Source organism: Capra hircus, chromosome 23 (genome assembly GCF_001704415.2).
Source record: "Capra hircus breed San Clemente chromosome 23, ASM170441v1, whole genome shotgun sequence".
Classification (NCBI taxonomy): domain Eukaryota; kingdom Metazoa; phylum Chordata; class Mammalia; order Artiodactyla; family Bovidae; genus Capra; species Capra hircus.
In genome coordinates this window covers 2,422,197-2,434,592 of record NC_030830.1, presented here as the reverse complement: position 1 = coordinate 2,434,592, position 12,396 = coordinate 2,422,197, and the positions used below count along the sequence as shown (strand labels likewise).

General features: G+C 41.2%; 1 protein-coding gene across 1 annotated transcript in view; it reads left to right on the top strand.

The window, feature by feature from the left end:
• CAGE1 (cancer antigen 1) overlaps positions 1-12,396 on the top strand; it is a 39,743-nt gene that overhangs the window by 5,895 nt on the left and 21,452 nt on the right. The window contains exon 3 of the mRNA XM_018039048.1: positions 11,326-12,330. Coding sequence (XP_017894537.1) covers positions 11,326-12,330 — 1,005 coding nt within the window. The remainder of the gene's footprint in view (positions 1-11,325; positions 12,331-12,396) is intronic.

The following is a 12,396-nucleotide window of genomic DNA, read 5'->3' as shown; positions in this document are numbered from 1 at the left end:
CTTCCCTGGTGGCTCAGACAATAAAGAATCTGCCTGCAATGCAGGAGACCCAGGTTCAATCCCCAGGTTGGGAAGATTCCCTGGAGCAGGGAATGGCTACCCACTCCAGGATTCTTGCCTGGAGAATCCCATGAACAGAGGAGCCTGGTGGGCTATAGTCTGTGAGGTAGCAAAAGAGCTGGACACGACTGAGGGACTAACACGTTCCCTTTCAAGTTTTTATACCTAGTGAATCTTATTGATTAGAACTCAGAAGTTTAAGGAAAAGGTTGAGAAGAGGAAGAAATGCAGAGATGTTAATTAAATTATTTGACAAGAAAAGCTCATGATTTTTCTATTATGTGGAATTTCTACTGATCAGCAAAAAAATATTTTTCTACCAAAGTGAAAACATGAATTTCTCTTTGAATTGTTAATTCTTGGTATGTAGTATCATAAGAGCACTGAAGATGTCAACAGTATAAAGTCTATATAGTCTCTCAATAAAAAAAAAAAAAGAATTGGTGTGGGCAAATAGATAACAATCCAAAGATAGCATAAAGAATACCTTTTCACTGTGAGTTTGGTGAGAAAAGCTATGGCTGTTATATTTCATTTACAAGTAAAGTCAGGATTTTTTGGTTCATTTTATTTGAAAGCAGCATTTAAAAGACAAGTCTACTTACCTGTCTTGAGTTCTGGAAAATAACATTTTAAAAAGCTGCTGAATTAGGATTTCTTAAGATTGTAACTATTTCCATTGCATCTAGCCCTTCAGTCAGTCAGTAAACACTTTGAGGCATCTGTCGTGTCTGAAGCCCTGTGCTATGTGTTGGTTATAGAATGGTTGACAAAACCAGAAACAAAAAGATGTGGGCTGTGTCCTCATGACAAGAACACTCATAGAGGAGACAGACATTAATCAAATAATCACACTAGTAAATATGAATTTTCAACTATGGTAAGTGCTGCAAATAAAAGTTACATATAAAGTGTATATATTATAAAATTACATATAAACTTGCAGCTGTGGTAAGCACTATAAATAAAGTAAGATGGGAGTCTTCCTGTCGCTGGTCAGGGAGTTTGGGTAAGACTTCCCTGAAGTGTAGTAGTGACTGAGCTCAGCTCTGCAGGATGAGTGGCGGTAGTTAGTTGGTGGGCGTGGGGGAGCATTCCATGCAGAAGTATTGATGGCAACTCCAATTCCAAAGAAAGGCCATGCCAAAGAATGCTCAAACTACTGCACAATTGCACTCATCTCACATGCTAGTAAAGTAATGCTCAAAATTCTCCAAGCCAGGCTTCAGCAATACATGAACCATGAACTCCCTGATGTTCAAGCTGGTTTTAGAAAAGGCAGAGGAACCAGAGATCAAATTGCCAACATCCGCTGGATCATCAAAAAAGCAAGAGAGTTCCAGAAAAACATCTATTTCTGCTTTATTGACTATGCCAAAGCCTTTGACTGTATGGATCAGAATAAACTGTAGAAACTTCTGAAAGAGTTGGGAATACCAGACCACCTAACCTGACTCTTGAGAAATCTGTATGCAGGTCAGGACGCAACAGTTAGAACTGGACATGGACAACAGACTGGTTCCAAATAGGAAAAGGAGTATGTCAAGGCTGTATATTGTCACCCTGCTTATTTAACTTCTATGCAGAGTACATCATGAGAAATGCTGGACTGGAAGAAACACAAGCTGGAATCGAGTGCTGGGAGAAATATCAATAACCTCAGATATGCAGATGACACCACCCTTATGGCAGAAAGTGAAGAGGAGCTAAAAAGCCTCTTGATTAAAGTGAAAAAGGAGAGTGAAAAAGTTGGCTTAAAGCTCAACATTCAGAAAATGAAGATCATGGCATCTGGTCCCATCACTTCATGGGAAAGAGATGGGGAAACAGTGGAAACAGTGTCAGACTTTATTTTTCTGGGCTCCAAAATCACTGCAGATGGTGACTGCAGCCATGAAATTGAAAGACGCTTCCTCCTTCGAAGAAAAGTTATGACCAACCTAGATAGTATATTCAAAAGCAGAGACATTACCTTGCCGACTAAGGTCCATCTAGTCAAGGCTATGGTTTTTCCTGTGGTCACGTATAGATGTGAGAGTTGGACTGTGAAGAAGGCTGAGTGCCGAAGAATTGATGCTTTTGAACTGTGGTTTTGGAGAAGACTCTTGAGAGTCCCTTGGACTGCAAGGAGATCCAACCAGTCCATTCTGAAGGAGATCAGCCCTGGGATTTCTTTGGAAGGAATGATGCTAAAGCTGAAGCTCCAGTACTTTGGCCACCTCATGCAAAGAGTTGACTCATTGGAAAATACTCTGATGCTGGGAGGGATTGGGGGCAGGAGGAGAAGGGGACGACCGAGGATGAGATGGCTGGATGGCATCACTGACTCGATGGACGTGAGTCTGAGTGAACTCCAGGAGATGGTGATGGACAGGGAGGCCTGGCATGGTGCGATTCATGGGGTTGCAAAGAGTCGGACACGACTGAGTGACTGAACTGAACTGAGTGTGAAAACCTTGTGGCTGCAGGGAGCATGGTCCCTTCCTTCATGGATCTGAAGGCAGCTTAGTGTTGCTGGGTTGGAGGGACGTTGTAGAGGATGGAAAGGTAGCGTGGGCTAGATATCAAGATCAGTATCAGGACCTTACAGGCCTCAGTAAGGATAGTTGTCTTTATCCCAGAACGATGAAGAAACACTATAATATAAGCGTCCAATATCCCTAAATTCTATTTGGAAAGTTATTCAGCCCATCCCTTTAGAGATCTTTTACTAGCTTATTCTGTCATGTTCATTTTAGTGTTTCCTACAACTTCCCAGGGCTTCCCTGGTGGCTCAAATGGTAAAGTGCCTACCTGCAATGCAGGAGACCTGGGTTTGATGCCTGGGTCAGGAAGCTCCCCTGGAGAAGGAAATGGTAACTCACTCCAGTACTCTTGCCTGGAAAAATCCATGAATGGAGGAGCCTGGTAGGCTACAGTCCATAGGGTCTCAAAGAGTTGGACAAAACTGAGTGACTTCACCTTCACTTTCCTACAACTTAACTGTTGTTGTTTTTAACCCCCTTCTCCCAAATCTGTATTGTGAGCAGAAAGTCAGTCATGAGATAAGTTCATCAGATTTTCTGATGTTCACATTAGAAGTCATAGCATTATGAGATAATGGTTTGATGAGGAATCAAAAGGTCTTTATTCAAAAGGGGGCTCACCATATATGATAAACCCACAGCAAACATTATCCTCAATGGTGAAAAATTGAAAGCATTTCCCCTAAAGTCAGGAACAAGACAAGGGTGCCCACTCTCACCACTACTATTCAGCATAGTTGTGGAAGTTTTAGCCACAGCAATCAGAGAAGAGAAAGAAAAGGAATCCAGCTTGGAAAAGAAGTAAAACTCTCATTGTTTGCGGATGACATGATCCTCTACATAGAAAGCCCTAAAGACTCCACCAGAAAATTACTAGAGCTAATCAATGAATATAGTAAATTGCAGGATATAAAATTAACACACAGAAATCCCTTCCACTCCTATACACTAACAATGAGAAAACAGAGAAATTAAGGAAACAATTCCATTCACCATTGCAACGAAAAGAATAAAATAGTTAGGAATAAATCTACCTAAAGAAAAAAAAGACCTATATATAGAAAACTATAAAACACTGATGAAAGAAATCAAAGATGACACAAATAGATGGAGAAATATACCATGTTCATGGATCCAAAGAATCAATATAGTGAAAATGAGTATACGACCCAAAGCAATCTATAGATTCAATGTAATCCCTATCAAGCTACCAACAGTATTTTTCAGAGAACTGGAACAAATAATTTCACAATTTGTATGGAAATAGAAAAAACCTCAAATAGCCAAAGCAATCTTGAGAGAAGAATGGAACTGGAAGAATCAGCCTGCCTGACTTCAGACTATACTACAAAGCTACAGTCATCAAGACAGTATGGTAATGGCACAAAGACAGAAATGTAGATCAATGGAACAAGATAGAAAGCCCAGAGATAAATCCACGCATCTATGGACAACTTATCTTTGACAAAGGAGGCAAAAATGTACAGTGGAGAAAAAAACTCTTTAACAAGTGGTGCTGGGAAAACTGGTCAATCACTTGTAAAAGAATGAAACTAGAACACTTTCTAACACCATACACAAATATAAACTCAAAATGGATTAAAGATCTAAATATAAGAGCAGAAACTATAAAACTCCGAGAGGAAAATAGGCAAAACACCCTCTGACATAAATCACAGCAGGATCCTCTGACTCACCTCCCAGAGTAATGGAAATAAAAGCAAAAATAAATGGGATCTAATTAAACACTTTTGCACAAAAAAGGAAACTATAAGCAAGGTGAAAAGACAGCCTTCAGAATGGGAGAAAATAATAACAAAGCAACTAACAGAATTAATCTCAAAAATATACAAGCAAGTCCTGCAGCTCAATTCCAGAAAAATAAACTACCCAATCAAAAAATGGGCCAAAGAACTAAACAGACATTTCTCCAAAGAAGACATACATATGGCTAACAAACACATGAAAAGATGCTCAACATCACTCATTATCAGAGAGATGCAAATCAAAACCACAATGAGGTGCCATCTCACGCCAGTGAGAACAGCTGCTATCAAAACGTCTACAAACAATAAATGCTGGAGAGGGTGCAGAGAAAGGAACCCTCTTACACTCTTGGTGGGAATGCAAACTAGTACAGCCACTATGAAGAACAGCATGGAGATTCTTTAAAAAACTGGAAATAGAACTGTCATACAACCCAGCAATCCCACTGCTGGGCACACACACCAAGGAAACCAGAATTGAAAGAGACACATGTACCCCAATGTTCATTGCAGCACTGTTTACAATAGCCTGGACGTGGAAGCAACCTAGATGTCCATCAGCAGACGAATGGATAAGAAAGCTGTGGTACATATACACAATGGAATATTACTCAGCTATTTAAAAGAATGCATTTGAATCAGTTCTAATGAGGTGGATGAAACTGGAGCCTATTATATAGAGTGAAGTAAGTCAGAAAGAAAAACACCAATACAGTATATTAAGGCATACATATGGAATTTAGAAAGATGGTAATGATGACCCTATATACGAGACAGCAAAAGAGACACAGATGTAAATAACAGTCTTTTGGACTCTGTGGGAGAAGGCAAGGGTGGGATGACTTGAGAGGGTAGTGTTGAAATGTGTGTATTATTTGTAAAGTGGATTGCTGGTCCAGGTTCGATGCATGAGACAGGGTGCTCAGGCCTGGTGTACTGGGATGACTTGGGGGTGGGATGGGGAGGGAGGTGGGAGGGGGATTCTGAATGGGAAACACATGTGCACCCGTGGCTGATTCATGTCGTTGTTTGGCAAAAACCACTGCAATATTGTAAAGTAATTAGTAAAGTAATGCTCCAATTAAATTAATTTTTTAAATAAGTGTTTAGAGAGGAAGAAAAAAGAGGGCTCACAAGAGAGGGTTGTCAGCATCATGGTAGATTGAGATACTCTCTCTGTCTCTGCTCTTCAATCTACAATTAGTAAAACATCCACAGCTCAACAGATGTGGCTCTCCCCAACACACCAGGATGCTGGAGAATTCCACACGTCTATACATCTAAAGGAGGGTGGACTGGAGCACACAGAGGAGGCCACACTGGGCGACTGTGGAGGTTGTGCCTGCGATCCTGATCCCCCCGGGGTGGCAGCTGACCCCACAGCCTCAAAGAACCCAGCACCAGGAGGAGAGGTGGCACCCATGACCTGGCCACTAGCCAATCGTGGATGACCGGCAGCAGTGGAAGTGCGGCCTGAGACCATCTCTCCAGCTCCAGAGGCACCCATAACTCCCCCCATCAATCCAGACCACAGTGGCAGCACCCGGGAATCTGATGACACCCGACTCCTCCCAGCTCTCCCCCTCCCTGCATGCGGTGGAGCCTGTGACTCAGGAGATTTTGGACCGTGCAGAAGAAGAACCCCAGAGCCCAGGCGGTGACATCAACAGCAGCAAGGCACAGCCACCCTAGAGGTACAGGCAGTGACAACAAGGACTCCTGTCAGAGACATGAGGGTGGGCAGTACCAACTGCCAAAGGTAACCAGAGCTAGCGTAGGAAAGAGAAACCAAAGACTTAAACTATAGATGCCACCTCCTGGCAAACAAAAGAAAGGCCTCTAATTTCTAACCCATTGAGTCATTAGAATCAAGAAAAATTAAAGCATCTTCATCTAAAGAAGGAGGGTTTTTTGCTACTTCAGATTCATTGTGCTGAGGAACAACTAAGGCACCAAGGGCTAGCCACAGTAACACTACCACAAAAAGAAAACTGCAGTTCTCCAGAAACTAGACTTAACGTCCATGGAATACTGAGATCTAGCTGACAGTACATTCAAAATAGCTGTCATAAAGAAACTCAAGGAGCTATGAGAAAGCTCAGAAAGGCAATTCAGTGAGCTAAGGAATCAAGTTTATTAACAGAAGGAACATTTTACCAAAATGTTGAAACTCCGAAAAAAGAACCAAAAAATTCTGGAGCTGAAGGACTCAGTAATTAACAAGATGAAAGGATTAGAAAGCCTTGGAAATAAAGCAGACTATTTGGAAGAGAGGATTAACAAGCTTAGGGATAGAAATCTAATAGAGGTGATGCAGGTAGAAGAGGAAAGAGAATCTTTAAAAGTGAGGAAATTCTGTGAGAGCTGCACAACTCTTTTAGGAAGGACAACAGCAGGGTAATGGGAAATCCCAGAGGGAGAGATGAAGGAGAGAGAGGAGAAGGGAACAGTTTACTTAAAGAAATAATAGCTAAGGGACTTCCCTGATGGTCCAGTGGTTAAGACTTCACCCTTCCAGTGCAGGGGGCATGGGTTCAATCCTTGGGCAGGGTACTAAGATCGCACATGTCACAGTGCAGTCACTCAGTCGTGTCTGACTCTGCGACCCCATGAATTGCAGCACTCCAGACCTCCCTGTCCATCACCAACTCCCACATGTCACAGTTAGTTCAGTTCAGTTCAGTCGCTCAGTCGTGTCTGACTCCTTGTGACATGTCACAAGGGATGGCCAAAAAATAAATAGAAATAGGATTATTAAAACCAAGAACATATCAGAGATGTAAAAAGATTAAGGTTGTTTTTTAAATAGCTAACCTAAAAAAATAGCAAACCTAAGAAAAGAACTGTATATACAAATCTATGAAGCTAAGAAATCATTGCTAGTAGATCTTCTCTAAGACATGTGGTATTAAAACTGTCAAAAGTCAATGACAAAGAGGTGTTAAATACAATGTGATACTCTGGACTGGATGTTGGAACAGAAAAAGGACTTTAATGGGAAAACTAGTAAAATCTGGAGTTTAGTTAGTAGCATCACATTTGTACTGTTTTAGCAAATGTGCCATGGTATATAAGACATTAACATTCAGGGGCCCTGGGTGAGAGGTATAGAGAACTCTTTATGCTTATAACTTTTTCATGAATCTAAAATTATTCCAGAATAAAAGTTTTATTAAAAATAAAAAATTTTAAAAAGGGAAAAAAGGATGGTTATCTATAAAGGAACCCCCGTTAGGCTATCAGCAGATCTTTCAGCTGTAACTATAGGCCAGGAGGGAATGGAATAAAATTCTCAAAATAGTGAAAGATAAAAACTGTCAGTCAAAAATACTTTATAGAGAAAAGTTATCATTCATATATGAAGGAGAAATAAAGACTTTCTCAGACAGACAAAAGCTGAAGGAGTTCATTACACTAGACCTGGCTTACAAGAGATGTTGAAATGAGCTCTTAGCCCAGAATAAAAATGCAGAATACACAAAACTTTGAGTAAGGTGATAAATAGAGTCAGAAAATTGCAACTTTATGTCAGAATAGATTATTAACACTGTATTATACCATAAATGTCAAGGGGAAAAAGAGCAGGAAAAGTATAACTACTTCAAATTGGTAATAAATTTACAGCACTAAAGGATAATTTGAGACAGCAAAGATGAAAGAGGAAGAGGGAAAGGACAGAACCTGTATCGGCATGTGAAGATCAGATGCTGTCGGCAGAGAAAAAGGACTGTTTTATCTATAAGATGTTTTATACAAACCTCATGATAACCACAAAATAAAGATTGAGAGCAAAGATGTGAAACATGAAAAGAGAAACATCATAGAAAACCACGAAACCAAAACAGCAGACAGAAGAACAAGAAAAAGAAACAGTGGAGACACAGAGCAATCAGAAAATCAAAGATAAAACCAAGTACTCATCTGTCAGGAATCATCCCAAATGTACACGGATTTAATTCATCAATCAAAAGGCAGCTTGGTTGGGGCTTCCCGGGTGGCACGCTGGTTGAAAATTCACCTGCCAATGCAGTGGACGTGGTTTCAGCCTCTGCTCCAGGAAGATTCTACATGCCTCAGAGCAACTATCCCATATACCACAACTGTGGAGCAGGTGCTTTAGAGCCCATGGACCTCAGTAAGAGAAGCTGCTACAATGAGAAGCACAGCTCAACAGAGAGAAACTAGAGAAAGCTTGCCTGGAGCAAATAAGACTCAGCACACTCAAAAATAAATAAGCGTGAGTGAAAGTCACTCAAGTCGTGTCCAACTCTGTGACCCTATGGACTATACAGTCCATGGAAATCTCCAGGCCAGAATACTGGAGTGAGTAGCCTGTCCATCCTCCAGGGGATCTTCCCAACCCAGGGATCGAACCCAGGTCTCCCACATCACAGGCAGATTCTGTACCAACTGAGGAACCAGGGAAGCCCAAGAAGACTGGAGTGGGTAGCCTCTCCCTTCGCCAGAGGATCTTCCCCACCCCAGGAATCCAACCAGGGTCTCCTGCATTGCAGGCAGATTCTTTACCAACTGAGCTATGAGGGAAGCCCTCATACCTTATACCTCAACAAAGAGTAGCCCCTGCTCTCCAAAACTAGAGAAATCTTGCGTGCAGCAAATAAGACTCAGCACAGTCAAAAATAAATAAATAAATCTTAAAAAAAAAAAAGAGTGGTTGGATGGATTAAAAAGCAAGACCTCCCTGCCCCCAAAAGAGATATATTAAAAACAAGATTCAGCTGTCTACTCCCTCCGGTAAACTCACTTCAGCTTTAAAGATAAACGTAGACTCAAAATGAAAGGATGGAAGATGATGTCCAAAGCAAATGGTAGCTAAAAGAAATGGAGTGTAGCTATATTCATATCTGACAAAATAGACTCCAAACTCCAAACCAAAAAAGGTAACGAGATAAAGGTGGACATATAAAAACAATAAATTTATCATGCTGCCAAGTCGCTTCAGTCATGTCTGACTCTGTGCAACCCCATAGACAGCAGCCCACCAGGCTCCCCCGTCCCTGGGATTCTCTAGGCAAGAGCACTAAAGCGGGTTGCCATTTCCGTCTCCAATGCATGGAAGTGAAAAGTGAAAGTGAAGTTGCTCAGTCGTGTCCGACTCTTAGCGACCCCATGGACTGCAGCCCACCAGGCTCCTCCATCCATGGGATTTTCCAGGCAAGAGTACTGGAGTGGGCTGCCATTGCCTTCTCTGAAATTTATCGTAGGCAGTATAATTAGTGAATTGGCCTTAGCAATACCTTTGGGTATATATCCTCAGGCAAGGAAAACAAAAGCAAAAATAAATGGGACCTCATCAAACTAAAAAGTTTTTGCACAGTGAAGGAAACTATCTACAAAATACAAAGACAACCTGCCAACTGGGAAAAGACGTTTGCAAACCACATAACCAATAAGGGGTTAGTATCCAAAATATATACAGAATTCATACAACTCAATAACAACAAAAAAATCTAATTAAAAAATTAGCAGAGGAGCTGAATAGACACCAAAGAAGACATACAGGTGCCAACAGGCGCATGAAAAGGTGTTCAACATTGCTGATTGTTAGAGAAATGCAAATCAAAACCACAGTGAGTTTATCACCTCATACTGGTCAGAATGGCTCTCATCAAAAAGTCTACAAGTAATGAATGTTGGAGAGGGTGTGGAGCAAAAGGAATGTTCCTATACTGTTGGTGGGAATGTAAATTGGTGTAGCTACTATGGAGAACACTATGGAGATTCCTCAAAAAATAATACATATGATCCAGCTATTCCACTTCTGGGTATTTATCCCCAAAATACAAAAGCACTGATTTGAAAAAATATATGCAACCCTATGTTCATCATAGCATTATTTACAATAACCAAGATTTGCAAACAACCTAAATGCCTGCTGCTGCTGCTGCTGCTGCTGCTGCTGCTGCTGCTGCTGCTGTTGCTAAGTCGCTTCAGTCCTGCCCAACTCGGTGCGACCCCATAGATTGCAGCCCACCAGGCTCCGCCGTCCCTGGGATTCTCCAGGCAAGAACACTGGAGTGGGTTGCCATTTCCTTCTCCAATGCATGAAAGTGAAAAGTGAAAGTGAAGTCGTGTCTAACTCTTCCGAAACCCCATGGACTGCAGCCCACCAGGTCCTCCATCCATGGGATTTTCCAGACAAGAGTACTGGAGTGGGGTGGGGTGGGGTGCCATTGCCTTCTCTGACCTAAGTGCCTATCAATGGATAAATGGATAAAGAAGATATTTCATATATTTACAATAGAATACTACTCAGTCTTAAAGATGAAATTTTGCCATTTGTGGCAAATGGATGGGTGGATTGTGAGGGTATTATGCTACGTAAAATAAGTCACATGGGGAAAAACAAATATGATTTCATTCATGTATGGGATACAAAAAAACCCAAGCAAATAAAAACCAAGAAATAAATGAACAAAATAAGTGAAATGAGTAAAATGGATCAACTGTATGGTGACAAACGGAAACTAAATGTTTAGTGGTGAGTATGAGTATGCTGTAGTGTAAACAGAAGTAGAAATGTACACATGAGGCTTACATAATGTTGAAAACCAACATTACCTCAAAAATAATTTTTTAAAAATGTCTTTGCAGATTTAGGGTAATGAATAACTTTGTTTTAATTCATTTGAAGTCAAAGGAAATATCTTGTATGTATCCAGAAAAATTTGTGTCATAGAAGATGGTGAGAATATCAACATGTAATTTTTTTTAAAGTATAATACATACACCATACCTGCTCTGCTGCTAAGTGCAGTACATAACATTCAGCAATTAATACTTAAGTATTTTTGTTAATTAGATATTAGTGTTGGACGTACACATCCTCCCTGTTATTTCAGAGCTGAGAAAACCAAATTTAGGGATCCAGGGTTCAAGGGCAGCTCTCTTTGACCTCAAAGCTCATGATCTTTCTACTATTTCAGACTTATTTTATTTACTCTAATTTACAGATTGCAGGTTCTATGGATATTCCTGAGATGTCAGTCAGGCACCAAAAGCAAGTCCCAGAAAAAGGCGGGTGGAGTCCACAGACGGGCTCAGCCTGGGCTCCTACAGGCATCTGTTGGGTCGGTGGAGCTTCTCAGGAGGCCTGCGTGATACCTGACTCAGAGCAGAGCTTGGAAAGCTTACAACCTCTGGAACAGGACATGGCTTTGAATGAAGTCGTACGGAAATTAAAATGTACTAACAAAGAAAAGGAAACTCGGATCCAAGACCTAGAGCGTCAGAACACGTATTTAGAGAAGAAGGTTGAGGAACTACAGATGAATGCCACTAAACAGCACGTGTTTGTGGACGTCATCAATAAGCTAAAGGAGAAGGTCGAAGAGTTAATTGAAGAAAAGTACAGAATAAAGCTGGAGAAGAGTGATACAGAAAAGACACTGCGGAGTTTGCACGAGATTTTAGTTACCACCCAAAACCACCTTCAGGAATGCAGGAGTGAGAAGGAAACCTTACAGGTAGAGTTTAAGAAACTCAAGGGCAATTATGTTAGTCTACAGGAAAGGTACATGACTCATTGCATGGAGATGGACAGCGCCTTGAGCAAGAAAGAAGAAGAGATAGAAAGCCTGCAGCAGCTCAAAGGAGAGCTGGAAAAGGCCACCAGTGCCGCTCTGGACTCGTTGAAAAGGGAAAGAGAGACCGGAAGAGAGTTCCTGTCTTTACGGGAGGAATTTCAGAAACGTGAAAGGAAACACCTGGATGAAAGAGAGAATCTGAAATCTAAACTCGAGAAATTGGTCGCTCAGGTTCAGAAGGTCAAATTCCTATCCGACAGTGAAAAAGCTAAGAATGCAGAACTCCAGCAGCAGATCGACAAAGTAAAAAATGAAAACACAAAACGTCAGCAGCAGGTTGCAAGGAGTGAGGAGCAAAATTGCGTCCCTAAATGTGAGATAGCTCAACTCAAGGAGATCTTAGAGGATGTAATAGAGTCAGATGTGGCCAAGGTATTATCACAAATTCAGAATCTCTAAGGCAGAATTTCAGGAGTTTCTAATAGTCTGCTGAGGCGT